Source organism: Aptenodytes forsteri, unplaced genomic scaffold (assembly GCF_000699145.1).
Source record: "Aptenodytes forsteri isolate BGI_AS27 unplaced genomic scaffold, ASM69914v1 Scaffold53, whole genome shotgun sequence".
Lineage (NCBI taxonomy): Eukaryota > Metazoa > Chordata > Aves > Sphenisciformes > Spheniscidae > Aptenodytes > Aptenodytes forsteri.
The window spans coordinates 7,302,276-7,320,199 of NW_008795909.1; the positions used below are offsets into that span (position 1 = coordinate 7,302,276).

General features: G+C 37.2%; 1 protein-coding gene across 2 annotated transcripts in view; it reads left to right on the forward strand.

Moving 5' to 3' along the window:
• The window catches only part of FHIT (fragile histidine triad), a 648,955-nt gene that overhangs the window by 190,720 nt on the left and 440,311 nt on the right, over positions 1-17,924 (forward strand). For both annotated transcript variants that reach the window (XM_009284393.2, XM_009284394.2), the window contains exon 3: positions 9,264-9,385. In XM_009284393.2, coding sequence (XP_009282668.1) covers positions 9,286-9,385 — 100 coding nt within the window. In that variant the 5' untranslated portion in view covers positions 9,264-9,285. The remainder of the gene's footprint in view (positions 1-9,263; positions 9,386-17,924) is intronic.

Below are 17,924 nucleotides of genomic sequence, written 5' to 3' on the forward strand. Positions count from 1 at the left end.
TCATGATAATAGCCATGGTGGATGCAAGTTATTAGACAATGTTTAAAGTATAATGTGGGGGTTTTTTTTGTTGTTTGGGTTTTTTTTTCCCTAGGAGATTAACACTAAGGAAAGATTAGTGAACATAGTTTATTTTATTGCATATGTATACTTGTACATATTTTGCTCTTTCAGTAGAAGTCAATGAGGAGGTGAACCTGTTGATTGTATCCCATTTCATGACACGTCTTCCTCGAAATCACTGATATAGTACATGGATTTTGAAAAGTTCTTAGTTATCAGACTTTTCTTTGGATTCATGTCATCTTCTTGGGTGACGATGGAAGGAGGAATCATAATCTCGGGTCATCTCTGCTAATATGAGAAAAAGTCAGCACAGATGTCTAGCAGAGAAGATTGTGAATCTCTAGATCAAGTCTTGGAATTCTGTTTGAAAGATACCTTCTGTAATATTGTGGTGTGTTAAGTTTATGCTTATGTATTCTAGCATAAAATGGACATAAACCAACTCCAGTATATGCAGGACAAGAATTTTATTTCATGTTAGTGATCATAAAAGTTTTTTTAAAAAAGTAAAGTTGCCGGTATAGCTAGGGTGTCAATATAGCAAAAAAAATTTAACACGACATTTGGAAACAAGTCCTAGTACATGGAAAAGTTGAGCTGTTACCTGAGGACAGAGGCGAGCAATGACCTTCCTCTGCCAGAATTATTTTCTCAGTATGGTTAAATGCTTTATGAGTCATCTTCTAGTGAACACAGTATTCATATGGACAGTTGAAGTATATACTGCGTCTTTAGTGCTTTCATGACTCTTCTAAACCCGCATTTTTCTTTAAGTTTAATGGATTATACAGTTCTTTTGCCCCTACAAACCTTTTAATTTATTGTGTATAACTTTGCACTCTTTACCTGAATTATAAGAACCAAACAGGTTGTCCAAATCTGTATTCCAAAATGCTTGTATAGAAATGAATTTGACAACTCCTTCTACACCATTTAAAAATACTTATGCCCTCTACATGTATTATGGATAGGTATATTGGTTTTGATATCTAGCTTGATTCTGCTAGATTCTTGTTTATTAACTTGTCAATGTTGTGATTGCTTTACAGTGTTGCTACAGAGCTGTTCACTTCCTTTTAGGTGTCTGTATCCTTCTTGGTCAACAAAGACTTGGGTGTCTGGAGGTTTGAGTTGGTTTTTGGGGGGTTGTGAGGGTTTTGGGGGGGCAGGCTGGTTTTTTTTGTTTGTTCATTTGTTTTTTGGGTTTTGTTTTGTTTTTTAAATGACGACTGTAAAAGTCATGGCAATGACAGACCAGGCAACTAGGAGAGAGGAAACTGAGGACAGGCTTATAAGCGTGTGCCTGTGTGTATCCATACATTAGCTTATCAGGTGCAGTAGACAAGCTGTTTAATGCCTGAAGAGGAACAATTTTGAAAAAAAGTATGGTTACTTTAAAAATAAATAAATAAAAGGGAAAAAGAACCAAAACAGATGATCTAAAGGAGGCAGGAGGAAGATGTTTTAGTAGCATGTAAGGCTCCCCTTAAAACTTAACTTGTCTGTACTGTCTATACAACTTAACTTGGCATTCAGAATGGGTCTGAGTTTTGCTTTATTCTGGGGGCTGTAAGTTCAGATCCCAATACAACTAGTGTATGCTAGTATTGTATTTGACCTATAGCTTTTAAATAGGCTAACAGTGTTTTGTTTAAATGTTGTGCATCTTTCATTTTAAATATATTATTTTAGGGCTAGACTGGTTGTGCAAAGGGTGTTGAGACAGGTTTAGAGGCATGCAGCTTTACTAGCAGGAGCCACAGGTGAAGACATACATCAACTCACTGGTGGCGAGCGGAGTGGGAAAAAGAGAAAGCCTTGTTCAGCAATAACCAAAACACTGGTGTGTTATCGGCACTGTTTTAGTCACAAATCCAAAACGCAGTACCATACAGGCTACTGTGAAGAAAATCAACCCCATCCCAGTCAGACCCAGTACAACTGGGAACTATCTAGTTTTCATCAGGACCTGCTCATTAGGCCTCCTTCAGGTTCCTGCTTGTGATGCTATTAATGTTAACTGGAGTGTGCTGTGCTCAGGGTTGGGTGCTGCTTCATCAATAAGCTTTGTGTAGGCACGTTCTTGGGTCCACTGGCATAACCCAAAAGCTACAAACGGGCAGCAGGAGAAGGGGGCGGAGGAAGGGATGATTCTCATGGTGACCACAGTCATGCCCTAGGAGAATCTGCTGTAGCAGCAATACCAGGGCTTCCAGGTGCAAGACTGAGATCAACACTGAGAGCAGAATGGAAAAATACTGTCCCAGAGGGGCTGGGAAAAGCTGCTACAGCTTGGGTGAAAGGGAACAGAGCTGCAAGGGGAAGGCAGGCTATTGGATTGCAAATAGATGGCCCTTAGCATCATACACATTAAGGTGCTTAGGTACTATGCAACAGACCACAGTCTATTTTAATTTTAAGTGTAGATAATTTAGCTTGATTGACCATGCTAAGAAAATGGCAATATATTTAAACAGTAATAATTTTGATGTTTTCTTCGCTGCTAGATTAAGCAGGGGAAGCCATGTGTAGTGGATTCAAGTCCATCATAATCTGTGTATGATGTGAGAAACCAGTCCTTGTCAACACCGCCAGGATTGGTTGCATGCATCATATTTAATGGGGTTTCTGCTCACTAGCTTCTGCGGGTGGTGAAAATGGAAAATAATCCACACAAGCTTTTCCCTTCAACCCCATGTAGAGCAGAAAATACCATCCCCATGGAGAGAATCTAGGCTATGGCTGTCAAAGATACTTAAGCACCTTTTCTAGTTTTGTAATTCTTCTTGGCTTTTTCAGAATAGAAATAGCAGTAGCATGCTATATTTTGGCTCACTGAGAGGGAGAGGGTTTTTTTTTAATTAAAGGCCATTTTCTGAAACAGGAAGAACTCAAAATACGTTGTTAAATCTTGTACAAGGGTGGGAGTGGAGGATGCTGAGAGATAAAGGTGCTCTAAGGACAAAAGGCTAGTAGAAAAACTGAGTGATTTTAGAATAAAGTTATTTCTTTTCATTAATGTTTTTAAGTATTCCTTGATCAAAATGGCAAATCCTGGCTGCTAGGAACAAGGACATTCATTGCTATGTGCTTGGGTTAAGTAAGTAGTATTCTGAATTGTGTGGATTTCATCCTCACAAAGTGGCAGTGAGGGGGAGGGAATGAGTAAAAAATAATAAAGCATGAAGAGAGGGGAGATAGCATGCAGGGCAGTTCTTCATTGTACATTACTTCTTGAACATAGTGCAGAATTCGGATGTCTAAGTAGGAATATCACTTTCCACATAATCAAACCTTTTAGAGGGAAAAATGTCAAATATGCATTTAAGGATAAAGGGCAGCTTAGAAAATGTGATGGAAAAATATGAAGTTAACCATAAACATCATTTACTGGAGAGTTACTTTGTTCCCTTAACTACAGTGTGTGACACAAGTTGTCTTATCTTGTTGAATTTAAAAAAAAAATACGATTTTTCTTCTAAGACCTTAAAAAAAAATCGACTAAGTTGTTTTCATTTTGTCATATAAATTTGCAGTGTTTTTACAGTGAAATTGAGTAGCAGAATCAGGAGTGTCAAAATTAATGAACAGGTGATATTAATATGGTAAAATGAGAAACTTTAAAATTTAAGAATACTCCTTGGATTGTTTCTAAAATATTCATTTATATTAGCACAGAGAGATAATGGTATTGTAATCTGTTTTCTTTAATAGACATATTTTAAGTCAGCAGCCCATTTTGCATTATCTTGTGTTCTCTCGTTACAACCAGATTCATAGCTTTCCTAGAACAGCGCTCACGTGATTGCTCAGCAAAAGCCTTGAGCTTGGTCCCCAGCGGGTGGTGATCTCAACACCTTGTTGTTAAGGACAAGTAATTGTGTGACAAAATAAGGGCAGTTTGGAGTACCAGTACCATCTCAGTTAAGCATCCAATGGGGAGGTCTGTGGAGGCAGGAAGACAGCCTTAAAGAATTAGTGCCGTCAATCCTTATAGTAAGTACAGAGAAAGTAATTTCCAACGGCATTCCAGGGTATTGGTCTCTGACTCTAGAGATGATGTGTAACAGGCAGACACCTATCTTGATGTCGTAGGGACCTGTCTTTAGGTGAACCTTCTGTTCAGAGTTCTCCCTGTGTATTTGATACCAACGATTCTACAGCTTCTGCTATTTAAAAAATGAAGCACAAAACAAAACCCCCCAGCACCCAAAACCAAATAAACTTGCAGAATTGAGGCCTGTGTTTAGATTTCCTCTCAAAAATACGTTAAATGTATGAGTAGTATTTATACAGGCTGGGCAAATGCAATGTGCCTATTCTTGAAATTTTACAAAACTGTAATAATAATTGAAAATATTTCAGTGTATCTCAAGATTTCTCTTAATTTGAGCACTCTTATTTTTCAGGGTGTAATGTAGAATGCCAGTGTAATTTTTTTTTTTTTTTTTTTTCCTAGTACGGGTTATATAGATTTGAGATCTTTTGTGGCTGGAAAGTTAGTCTACTTGCTATGTTAGCCTTTAATACTATATTCCCACCTACAACTGCAGGAACACAGCTTGAAGGAAATTTAATTAGGAAAATGAGGCAGATGAAATAGGCAATGTAATGTATACGTGCAATATGAAGAAGAGTAAATACACTTTTCATTTGAATAGTCAGAATAGAAACTGTGTTAAACTGGGCTGAAATTTTCTTTTATCAGAAATGGATTTCTTTCATTTTCTATCATTACTATGTAATTGTCCTCCTTATTACTGGGATTAGAAAGACTACTATCATTAAAGAAGAAACATCTTTCAACAATTATATTTAGTTTCTGTTTTAGCAGAATGACCTCCTCATTATGTGTAAAATGGAAATCCCCGGAGGAACAGCCTTAGTGAGGTGACTCCACTCAGCTGGGAAGCCTCGTGCACACACTATTTGCATCTCATGACCTGCCTGCACGCACCTGTACTGTATTGATTTCTGCTTGTTTACAGGCCATTCAAGCAATAAGCAGGTAGAATTCAGATGACTGAAAACTTGCTCTGCTGGTAGCAGTTTCCTGCCTCGCTGCACTCTGGAATATTCCAGCCTTGCTGCAGTGTGTTGCTGCGCAGCTATGGATTTTTCAGTTGTACCCATTACTCATTTCCCTAACGTATTTTTTTAGCATTTGTATTGGTTCTGAGCACAGACGATCATGCTTTAGAGAAAACTGCAGAGGATCACTAGGGCAGAAAACAGCTTAAGTAATATATAATAGATCGTGAATAATTGTTTAAGAAAAAAAAATTCCCATAGTCCCCTTTCAGAATTGGAGAGAACAGCACTGGGAAGTCTGCACTATTACATAGCGCAACCAATACAACTGACACACTTGTTTGAAACACATGCTATGTTTATTTAGTCTGAGTCAAGAGATAGAAATACATTATTCAGATATATTTTTATATAGTAAGCAAATAGAAAAAGTTTTAATACATCCACTGCTTCTACGCATGAGGCTTAAAAATGTTCTAATAATTCTGGGTCAAACCAGTTGGGCTGTAACCTCATTCTTCAAACTAATGCTTAAGGAGATGTGAGGCCAGTGCTTTTACTTTACTGATGCTTTCTGGACTTTTTTTAACAAGATGGCAGTGACATAGGTAAAGATGCATGTGGTAGGTGTATTATGAATACATGGTATAGTCAGCCTAAATTCTGTGGTCCACAGAATCTATGTATGGATCCATTTAGCATTTTCTGAAAATGCATTTTTAATTGTTTTTAAAACATTGACAATACCCATCAATATTAGAGAGCAATGGTAACCCAAACGCTGTGCTAATAATGTTGCATATGTTTATTTTGGCAAAAATTGAATGTATTTATACAGGATGTCAACTCAACTGACAAAATCTTTTTTGAAAATCTCTCTTGAAGTATGAAAAAGGATGTATGGCATTGTTCTGATAGGGCCATCAGATATGTATTTTTCCCAATACAGTTTAGGGTTAATTTTAATAAACACATTCCAGTGATGGAATTATGGTCAGTAACTGATAGGGTCCAGATGATGGTGAACATCCTGAAGAGACCCTTCTCCTTTATGGTGTTACTGTGGATTCCACAGGTTCATTGGGGGTTGCGCAAACTGCCTATGATGATGGCACACGTATTCTCCACAGGTTCACTGGGGGTTGCGCAAACTGCCTATGATGATGTAGAGATTTGTAGAGTCATGGCCTTGGTTTCCAGCTGTGAATGAGCTTCTTGGGCCGAGAGAATTCTGCCGCTTCCTTGCCTGCCACAGGTTACCTGCTGGAGCAGTACCTACTGGCTACAGTGCTCTGTTTGACTTCAGGTAAACCCAAATGTCAGTTTTGGAATTTGGGCTCCGTTCCATCATTCTGGTACGTTCTACCCACTGCTTTGTGGTAATAGCTCTTCCCATTTTGAGGTATTGAACACTCGGGATTTCCCATGAATTTAACATCTCTTGTATGCAGATGTTAAATGGAGGTCTTAAGGCCAGATTAGTAGTCTGCTATTAAATCTTAATAGGATTCCAAATCCTCAGAGTTAAAGGGGGAGGGAGAAATACATTTTTATTGTATGGATAGTAGGATATTGGGTACGATAGTGGAATATTTAGATATGTAATAGAATATTTAGGATATTTAAGCTAGAAGATAAGATCTTCATATTGGACTTCTTGTTCAAATAAAAATGTTTTTTATTGCTTTTCAACTCTCCAATATGGTCCTTGTCTGTCCCAAATCCACTACCTGCAGTGACGTTTTGACTTAGCCAAACTTTTACCTCAGGGGATGCCCTTGCCCTTAACATGAAGCCCTTAACACAAATTTAACCTTGGTTCTTGTAATTATCAATATTTGTTCCATTCTGCAACTTGAAGAATTTTGCAACGTACACTTCAGATTGGGGTTTGGTTAGCTTTAACAATGAGGTTGAGTCACCATTAGACTGGCAAGACCCACAGGAGCCTCTAGTAATTTTAGATAGATAATTAGAACAGAGAAGCACCAGGTCATCCATTTCCAACATCCCTGGAGTCTCAGTTGTTGAAGCATGGGATCCAGGCCTTATTTCCAGTGTCATCAAACTTATCTTGCTATTGTTTATTGTTTTTTGCTTATGGCAGCAAACAGCCAGAGGACTTCTCCTGGTGATTACCAAAATCTCAGGTTCTCTGCCTCCTTAAATCACATTTCAAAGCATCTGGTTTTAAAATCAGCATCTGTTATTTTAAAGTCTTGGTTCTGTGTTTAAGTCAATTCCATGTCTCTGGACAGTGCTTTTAGTTATCAGTAGCAATCAGTATCAATAAGAAATGATCGGTAGTACTTTTATTTCTGTCCATAGTATTGCTAGATGCAATGGCAGGTGTGGTGGTACATTTTATTTTCCAGATACTGGAGATACTAGCTTACAGTTTCATCACTGGATGGTAGTACTGGCTATTTAATGTGTTTTGCTCCTTTATCAGAAACATTTCCTTCATTGCGAAGAGAACCATGTCTCTATTATATCATGTAAAAACATTCTTGCATGTTTTAATCAGAATGAGAAACTCCCACGGGGGGGTTGCTGATGGACTGCTTAAGAGAAATGAGGAAGATTGAAGTTCCTAATAATTATTTTTTTCAGACATCAGCACAAGATAGCAGGTGTTTTGTCTGGTAAGCAATTCTTCTAGTAGTTAGAGAGACTTGATTTTTGTATGCTGTCAAGTTTCAGGTTTAATATATGGTAAGGGACACATCCTCTCAGACGCTTAATCTTCTGTTGACTTTATGGGAATAAAAATAATTATAGAACCTTTTCAGATCTTTGAAACAGGGAAGGTTAAAATCTCCACTCTTCCATGGTCTGCTCAAGCATTTCCTTTAATCTGTGATTTTCAAAAATAAAACAAGACACGGTGCCTGCTTAGAGAATGTTTATTACTTGAACGTGTAGTCATCTGATTGGTATTGTATCTTATACTCAGTTTTATACATGGTTTTCTGGTGTAAAGCCTTACTGGATGCATCTGCTATCCTTAATTTAATTTAGTTAAGTTCTTTTGTGGAATCAGATAGCTGAAAAAGCCAGAACTTCCTTTCAAAGAACGAGCACTTCTCAAAGACACTTTCAAAGTGTGTGCACTTAGAGGGGGTTGTTATATGTGCTTTTTGTTGGAGCAGGTACAAGGAGGGGGACCTTAAATTAGAATAAATCTTTTCAGTTAAGAACCAAGTTTGGGTTTTACTAATCACGGTAGGCTTGCAAGAAAAGAGCTGCAGCAAAAGACCCTACATGACTCTAACAGTATCTTTCCCCATCTGAAGCAACTTATAAAACTGAATTTTCTGATTAGTCACTTGGTTCAAGCAAGGTAATGTTAGTGTAATCCTTTCGATGTGTCTGAAGTATTGTGTCACATGAAATTCTTCATTATTTCGTATTTTACCCTGCAGCACCTTGGATATTTCTGATTGAATTAAATACTTTAAATACTCTAGGGCTTAAAGACCTAAAATAGACACTGTTAGGATTGTGCCTTAGTTATTTAAGAAGGATTTTCATCCTCACCAGGAGGAGAGAAAATTTTAGTGAATGAAAGTGGAAATCTTTGGCTTTCTTTGCATAAGAGAAAATGTTGCACACAACTATTGATCGTCTTCACATTTCAGTTGCTCAAACTAGAAAGCGTGGATGGAAAATGACTAAATATGCTTTCCTTAATTTGTCAGTATTTCTTCAATTGAGGTATTTAGTGGAGAGATTGATTTAGAAAATGTGGTTTATTTCGTAAGTCCTGTGTGCATTGATTTGCATTATGGCAAAGGGGATGCAAAATACTATTTGTGCTTTTCCAAGCACGTATGACTCAAATGTATACAATGCAGAACAAATGAAAATGGGAGGGAGAAATGACATTCTCTGTCTAGAATTTTGCAGCCCTGCCAAGATGATGAGAAAAGGTTTTAGGAAATTATATGTAAAACTTTTGCTTTGGAAAGAAGCCCTTTCCGCCACCCCTTCAAAGAAGCGGTACTTTAGGAAAGCCTTACCAATCTTTCCAAAACACCCAATGCCATGGTGAGCCCAGGAGGCACTTTCTTTCAGAAGCTGCCTAGACAATTTGGTTGTCTTATTCCTGTTGTTTGGAGAAGCAAAGTCAGTCCTTTAATTATCATAACTATTGTCTCTTTCAGTCCCTGAAGATTAACGTTTATCATGCTGAGATTCGGACAGCACCTCATCAAGCCGTCCATGGTCTTCCTGAAGACTGAGCTCTCCTTTGCCCTTGTGAACCGGAAGCCGGTGGTCCCAGGGCGTATCCTTTCGAGCAGTGCCTCGACGATGGGCACCCACGCTCTTGGGGAAAGCAGGAGGAGCTCGGTGCGCTTCAAGGGCCAGGTAGGATGCTATGCGGGTTTATTCTGAAACCAGGCAGTGGAACGTAATACGCTTGGTCGGTGTTGCAGAACTGCCGAAAACGGTTGCTTAGCAACTGTGACCTTAGAGGTGAATTTCTATTGACCTTTTCACCACAGAAGATGTATAAACAACTAGGTGTACTAAAAGCATTTTAAAGTGTATCTGAGGTGGTACTGTTTAAATTTCATATTATGCTAAATAACACATCCTGCTTCCCTTTTAATAATGTCACTTATTTTTAGATGTGTTAACTTCTTTATGGAGGATTTTCAACTTCTCCTAGCTAAATGTACACAATTTGTCAAATGGCAGCAGCATCCTGTATGAAGACTTTTTTTTTTTTTGGGACAGCTTGCTTTGATTAATTTAGGTAGGAATGGATTAAATAAACCATCTGTATAGCGCACACATTTCCTGAGGAAAAAATGAAGCCCCATGTTGTAAGTAAAATTCTCACTTTAGAAACTGTATGGGAACTTGATTCTGCAAGACGCTAAATGTACCTATTTAGTGTATTTTGAAGTGTGGCATGTTATTTTCCAGTCAAAACTCTGCTGCTGTGTAACTTGTGCTGATTTCAGTGGCTAGAGGTAGAATTTTTCAGAAGTACTCAAGACTGATCACTTCATTTCCATAGAGGTCCGTGGTAAAATTTTAGTAGGAACTCAGGCAATGGCTGAATGTGTTTTGGGAAAAGAAGAAAGTCATCTGGAGTTTATTGAAAGCTTTCTTGTTCTTCTGTAGTTTTATGTTGTTTCTTTCACAATTTAATGTATAATTTAAAAATTAGTAACCTTTAATATATTTTTTTTAAACTCATAAATGTTTTTCTTCTGAAATATGGAATCTTCCTCTCCTCCCATCACTTCTGTAGATTATAATTTTTCAATATAGAACTTCTCTCTGCACCTGCTTTGAATGGTGTCTGTTTGTACCAGAAGTCAGATCATTTGGTTATAAATGCGTGGCAAAGATGCATAGACTTTATAGAAACTTTAAAGGTGTTACTATCTCACCAATATATTTTAATGAATTAAATGAACAGTTCTTCTCAACTTCAAGTTTCTGAAGTATCTGATGTAAATCGATGTGATTTACAGATTGGTCATAAAAAAAGACATTTTCAAAGCTATCTAAAGACAGTATCACATCAGTCACTGTGAGATGCAGAGCCTGTAAACGCCTGAGCAGTATGTTGGTATATGCATTGTCCAGATCAGAGAGTAAATAAAAAGTTATCTGTACTGTGTGTGAAAGTTTTAAAAACAATAGTTAATGATTTTTTTTCAATTAATCAGTTAAGTGAACAATTGTATCTCTTGTTAAAAACAAAGAAGAGTTATTTCAGATGAAAGATACTTGTTTTAAAGTTTTCTGCGCACCTAGTAATGACAATTTAAGCAGCCTATAAAACTTAATTATTCCAAGCTTCTTTCCTTCTTAAATAATTAAAGATTATAAACTCTAGTTGTATAGCTATTGCTGACTGTTTGACAGATACATTTATTTGCTCAGGTTTAGCTTTGCAATGAGTATTGCAGCATATTTTATAGTGTCACATTGTTTTAATAGCTCATGTTTTATAATATATAATGTAGTTTTTGTTTCTCCATTGAATAAATGTTCAGGTAATAAAACCCCAACCCTTTCCCTTTCTCCTTACAATAATAAAAATTAGAAAAGATCTTGATGCAAAGGCTAGAATACAGTTTGTGAAATAGAGCAATTTGCAGTTGTAAGCCTTTAAAATGTCTGTATAATGCAGCATTCATCTGGAGACCTGGCAGTAACAAGTGTATTTTCTTTGTTTTATTGCAATAATTTTATCTGCCTTGTCTTTGGCACACTTCTGACATTCCTTTTCATATTTTTTTTTCCATAGAAAATAAAATATTAATGTGTGTGAATTAGAGAGACAAAGGAAATCAGTTTGAAAGCCAGCTCACTCCAGGTGGTGGCTTTAATTAACTAGTAAGGTTGAAATTCCATCTTGAAACAGAACGTGGGATTGGAGTTGTGAATTTGCTGTAATAGTTTCAAAATAAAGCTATACTCTGGAAAAAATGGTCTTGTGGAGTTCAGCATTCATGAATTGAGCAATGCCAAAGCACGCTTGTTCAGTTAACACATTACAAAATTTTGTTTTGTTTATTTCCAGCTGCCAATCCTGTGAATTGAGTTTGACACATGAAAGTCAAACTGTGCTAATAGTAACCAAGAATAGGAGTAGCAAGAACATAGTATTCATGGTAAGGAAAGAGTTCCCCTGTTCTTGGACAAAGCTGCCTCAGTTGCCCCAGCATTAGACTTCTTTCTCATGGGTGCACGCTAGTTCATGGACTCAGGAACCTGTTTGTAAATAGGATCCCTTTGAGTGATGTGATTATTGCAGATTCTTGAATAGGAGGTAACTGGGATCTTACAACTGAGTAAGGGATATCTGGCATTCAACTGGAATCTCTACTGTGTAAACTAAAATATGCGCATGTGTTTGACAGTAGTAGCAAACTCATTCACCTCTTTTGGCACAACCAAATGGAGAGGGAGAGCTACACGAGGTCAGTGTGCAGGATTAGTGCGTGTTCCCCTTGGGACAGCCAGACCCTTTGCTGTCACCTAATAGGAAAATGGTTAAGGCTCAGAGGTGTCTGACCACAGTCCGTCTGAAGACATCAAGTCACTCAACATCCATGACAAAATGAAGAGTATGTACTTGCTCTGTTCTTGCATATAGTTCAAAGTGGAAGATGGGGCTTCCCTGCCCCTTCTACTTGTCTGTCTTATTTCAGAGCAACCAGGCACATGGTATTGGGGACAGTCTTGATTAATGAGATATTGGTTTTTAGGGTGTGTTTTTATGTTGATTTTCTATTTTGTACAGAAATGGTGTGATTTTTTTTGCTAATGCCTGTGAATTGTTATGGAGCCAAGAGTCTAGGTGGGAATACTCTATGTAGTGCACATCTTAACAGTTAGCTTGGGAGCGGAGAGGGGGTGAGCTAGTTATTGTGTAAGCTTGCGGGGATTTGTATGCTTATACAGGTACCAATACTGTTTTCTATGAAAAGCAGAGTCCCTGTTTCCTCTGTTAGCTTGCTGCTCTGCAAAGAGTGATTGTAAAAGAAGTCATTTGTGGCTCCCTTGAACAACTACGTAGCTGTTTTAGAGGAGGTAGCTATTCAATAGCTGGAATAGCGCAGGGATGTGTCTACAGTCAGCAAATGCATTGTTTCTGTCATACAAAAGGCACAAGACAAACTGAATCGGCTCATGCAACCAGCATGAGCTAAGTTTCTACTTGTCTTCTTGCTTAAATTATTTCATTCAGAGCCTTGCTGCTTCCATAGTTCAGAGCAAAACTGTGGTGTCTTTTTAAAGAAAATCCATCTGCTCTTTGACAGGGACTTTTTGCTCTTTAATATGGTAGCAAATACTTTGTGAATGACTTACCATTTTACTGATGTTTTCCTAGCCATACGCCATAGCTTTGCATGGTTTTGCTCACATCTTCAATAAATATGAACTGGGTTTTTTTATCACTGCCTTTCTCATTGCATTGTGCAGGGTACTTGCTTTCATCTTGTGTTAAACATGAAAAATGAATTTGAACATTAGGAGAATCCATATGGGGTCTAGGACTTTTATTATAAATAAAATTATTCATTTGTTATGTCCGATTTTTTTTCAGCAGACAAGGTATTGATCTTTGGATTTGTGTTCAGGATGCCATAAGAAGAACTAGTACAAAAAGAACACAGCAACGTTTGTAAATTGATTGAATGCAATATGTAATGACAGAGACAAACATCAGATCTATGGCAATACTATATTATACAAAGCATTTTTCAACAGTTTGTTGAATTGGTTATTAAAAAGAACAGGGAGTTCCAGCTGGAAACAATGAGCCGAGGGTTATCAGGACCAAGCAATTTTATAGAAATTTGTGGTGGACAGTGTGGCTCCTTCAGTAAGTGCACATGTATGTGTGTGTGTAATAAATTAGAATAAACACTTTACAATAACTTTTCATCTGCATTTGATTATGAAGTTTTTTCCGTTAAAAAAAAAAAGACACTTTAACTGTTATATTACTGAATTTTGCTGGACTATTTAGTATTGCTATTTCCATAGAGATGTGGTGTTTTCCACCAGAAAGTATTCTGATTGTGGGGAATAGACCATATATAAAAACCCAAAGCATGTGATATTTTCTGGCAACTTCATCACTATATAAAGTTAACGGTCATTATTTGTTGCCGAGACAGTGTGCTGTACTGTGAGTTACCACAGCGTCTTCTTTTTATTAATGAGTAGAGAAAACGTTAGTTGAACCAGATGCTCCTTCAAAGACTTGATAACACCCTAAGCTGCAGTGTAATTGTTCTGGGTCTGTTGCATGGGTGGGACGGGATCCAGGGTCATGCAGTGTAAGAATAGCATCTGCTTTGCTGTACGATAGGTCTGTTTGTGAGCTTCCCTGTCATATGCTGTCAGAATTGCCATATTACTTGAGACTGACGTGTTCTGTATTGTCACAAATGATTGCTGCTTGGCTTAAAAGATCTGCAGTTAGAAAGAAATAATCCCTTTGATTAGTATTTTTTGTTAATATATTTTAAAAGTAATTTTTAATTTAGTTACAGTCCTGACAGAGTTTCCATTGAAGATGGCACACTGGCTCTGCAAAGAACAGTAGTATTCTCTCACAAGTTTGGTTGAAAACCATGGTGTTTAGCATGTATATGAAATTTTAATTCTCCGTAAAGTTACAGAGCTGCTGTGTTTATCGTGATTTAGTTAGTTTGTACATTGCACATTTATCACATCTGTATTTATGCTACATAATTATGAATTTTATGGGTTTTAGCCTAAACAAGTGTTAATATTTGCCATAAAACTAAGATTTAGAAAATAAAATTCAGTTTTATTGCAGAATATATAAATTTGCATTTACCTATTGCAGTAATGTACACTGCACTGTTACAACTACAGATTATACATATCGAACCCTGCGGGAAAGTACTCTTTAGTGCTTGTTACAGAAGCTTCGTATGCATTACTATTATTATTAGTTTGCTTTAGCACAATGCTAAGGAGCAGTCATGCTCCTTTTAGCTCTTTAGCAAAGAGCTAAAAATAAGGGGTTTTGGTAAAGTCTTTGTAACCTAAATATGATCCTGGAGATAGCAAGGGAATCACGTGGAGACACAAAATGTTGTTTGGTACAATAAGGAGTGAACTACTTATATGAATTTCTCAAAATGTCTGGTAACTCTAGAAGAATAGAGTACTAGAAAGAGGATGAAGTACCTTTGCTGGTGTAGAAAAGACCTCCCGAATGGGAAGAACAGATATAAATGACGCATCTTGTGTGAAAATGTGGGGGAAGTATAGAGTATATTTCTTCAGCAGGAATGCAGAAGAGATTCAGACTTCCTTCCTGTATTGTCAGTATTAGATAAATTCTTTTTGAGACACCATGCTGAAGCTGTTGAGCATCAGTGGAAAGTCCCCCCTCAGATCCCAAATAAAGCTGTTCCATGACTCTTTCTTATACGAGTAGTCCTGATCCCTCAAGGAGGACTCATTAATGCCATAACGTTTACTTGCACAAATGAGAGTAAGAAAAACACTTCCTATGCTTGCAGAGGGTAAGGAGTGGGACTCTGCACCCTTGGCAGCAGCAAGCCAGTAGATCAGCTTCACTGTATTCTCAAGCTACCTTCTGGGAAAAAGGTTGTCTTCAGACAGCCTAAAGAATGAGGGCTCTGCTCTGTGTATGCAAACCACTTGAATTTAGTGGTGATAGAGAGGCCAGTTAATTATCTCAGGGCTGGAGTCATTTTGTTTGCAGTCTACAAACAAAGGGATGGTGTTTGACTCCCATTAGGAAATGCTGTAGCTGAAGATAATAGATTCAGGGCTCTGTGCACAAAAGCTTGTCTGTCTGTCTTATTTGGGGGGCTGGATTTCGACTGTATCATTTGGTCTGATAAAAATACTTTCCCTCCCTTCAAATCCTGTCTTGCTTGAAAGGTGCTCACTGTTGAAGGAGAATGTACTTCACCATAAGGATTTACTTATTCTGTTTGCATTGTTATAGTTGCATTAATATAATAGTGTTGATGAAAATCCCATTCTAATTGCTTTGTGCCAGTATTTTAAATAGAAAGAAAAAATGAAAGTAATGAAATCAAAAGCATTTTTTGCTGATTTGCAAATGGATTAAGTTACCAACTAAATTACTCATTTACCTGCATTCAGCAGATTAGCGATAAGAACTTCTCAGGTTGTAGCACAACCTGGAAGAGGTATTAAAAAAGCTCTCTTAAGGCCACATCTGGGAGAGGCAGTAGCTCCTAGGTTGGAGCCTGGTGCATCTTACCAAATGCCATGGAGGGATGAGCAGTATCTTGTTAGTGACGTGTTCAACTGACCTTCAAACCTTGCTGTATGGAGAGTAATGAGATCTCTGAAAAATGGGCTTGTAAGCTGTGTGCCATAACAGGTCGGATCTGTGCAATTAAATTTCTTGGCTACTTTGCTAACATATGCTGAAATCCAGCTAAAAAATTCCAATTCCATTTTGGTCTAATCCCTTTTGTTCACCTGTTCATCATCATCGTTGTTTGGAACTTAGAAATTACTTAAAGAAAACCACATTATGCATGAACCTCTCTACTGCTTTGTGTGTTTCAGGGGCACTCCCTGTACAGTTTTGAAGGTGTGTTACTAATGTCCTCTAAAAGTGGAACTGCTTGTCCTTACAAGCTCCAGGGACATGCAGAAGAATTTTTGAAACCTAGTCTGTGAGTCCCACCATTGTGGTACCTATTATGCATACTTACACCATGCCCATAAAGTAAAGAACAATTTGGAAAGCCCGTTCTTGTTGTCATGAAAAAATGTAAAACATCTAAATTTTAGATCAATTGGCTGATGATTGCTACGGAAGATCGAATTTCATAGAGGCTGCCTACTGTCTTCCCAATGTTGTGATTTTTATTTATATGATATAATTGTTGAGACCCTATTTTATGTGAAAGCAGCTTATTTTTTGAAGTTTGAAAATATTATTTAAACTTACATTCATATTTAAACTTATTTCACTGTGTGTTAGGTTAGTTACGGCCTCCCATTTTGTTGTGTTTATCCTCATTAACAATTTGCAAAGCATATTAGCATTTTCACATCAACTTACAGCTGTAGTTTTATAGTAACTGAGTTAAGTGAATTTACTTTGAGCTTCCTGTCATTGGGATGGCAGAGATCATCTGGAAAAAAGAGTTCACCCATTTGTTTTTTAGCATAGCAAGAAACCTGGCTAAATGGTTAGTGAGAAAAACCTCATCCAAAGGAGCTGGAAGAAGTCAAGTTTAAAAGACAGAGGAGCAAAGCTATGTAGAAGGAAGCAAAATTAAGAGGTAGCAAACTTTTGTATGATAAGTGGCAGGGAAACTGAGGTGGATTCAGAAAAGGTAAAATGAGTGTTTCCTTTGAGGTTTAACACAACAGTCAGCATTCTTGTTTAAAAAACTGTGAAGTCCTGTTCGTAAATAATGAATACTTTTAGTCCAGCAGTTATTTTCTAGTCTAGTAGAGAGCAAATTTATAATTGGTTAGGTTATTGAACAAACCTGTAATTTTATCCCTTTTATAATATCAGTAAACCCAAGCAAACTCAACAGCTATAAATGAACAATAGATAACAAAAACAAAGAGGGTGTTTCTGCCATTGCAATTTTGCCACTACAGAAAATTTAAGTACCTGCATCAATAGCAGATATCCATGTGCTTTGCATTCAGGTACCAATTACCATGAACTTTATAAAAGAAAGGAATAAAAAGAATTTTTTTTTTCTGAGCACATAACGGGATTTAAATTCAGCTTTTTTTTATTCTTTTCAGTAGTTTCTGACTAATGAAGGAGATGACAGTTACAAGCCGTTCCCGTTCCAGTTTGTGCATGTCTAGGACCTTTTGTCCTCAACAGAGCCATCAGAATGTGATACGCAGCACACACACAGTTAACTGAGTCTGGGCAAGGTATTGCATGGCTTGCTCTTATGGCAGAATATAATTAAAAGAGATGATTGGAGTACATGGTTATTCATAATAGATGTCACACAATTACCATAAGTAATGCAATACATGCAAAATCTCCATTTGTAATGAAAATAGATTTGCTGGAAAGTCAATTGGAAATTTCATTTATTACTTATTGTTTCTAGCATATTGGAATATTTTGTGCTATTCAATACAACTATGTGTTTTCTTCAAGTACATATTTTTGAGAGGCATCTGATGTGAATTTCCTGTTGCAACTCCTAAGAGGAGATCTAGTGATACAATGTTAAACTGTCATTCTAGATTCAGAAAACAGAAGAGATGTTTGCTGTGAAGAGCCTAATATGTAGTATTTTTCTGTTGAAACA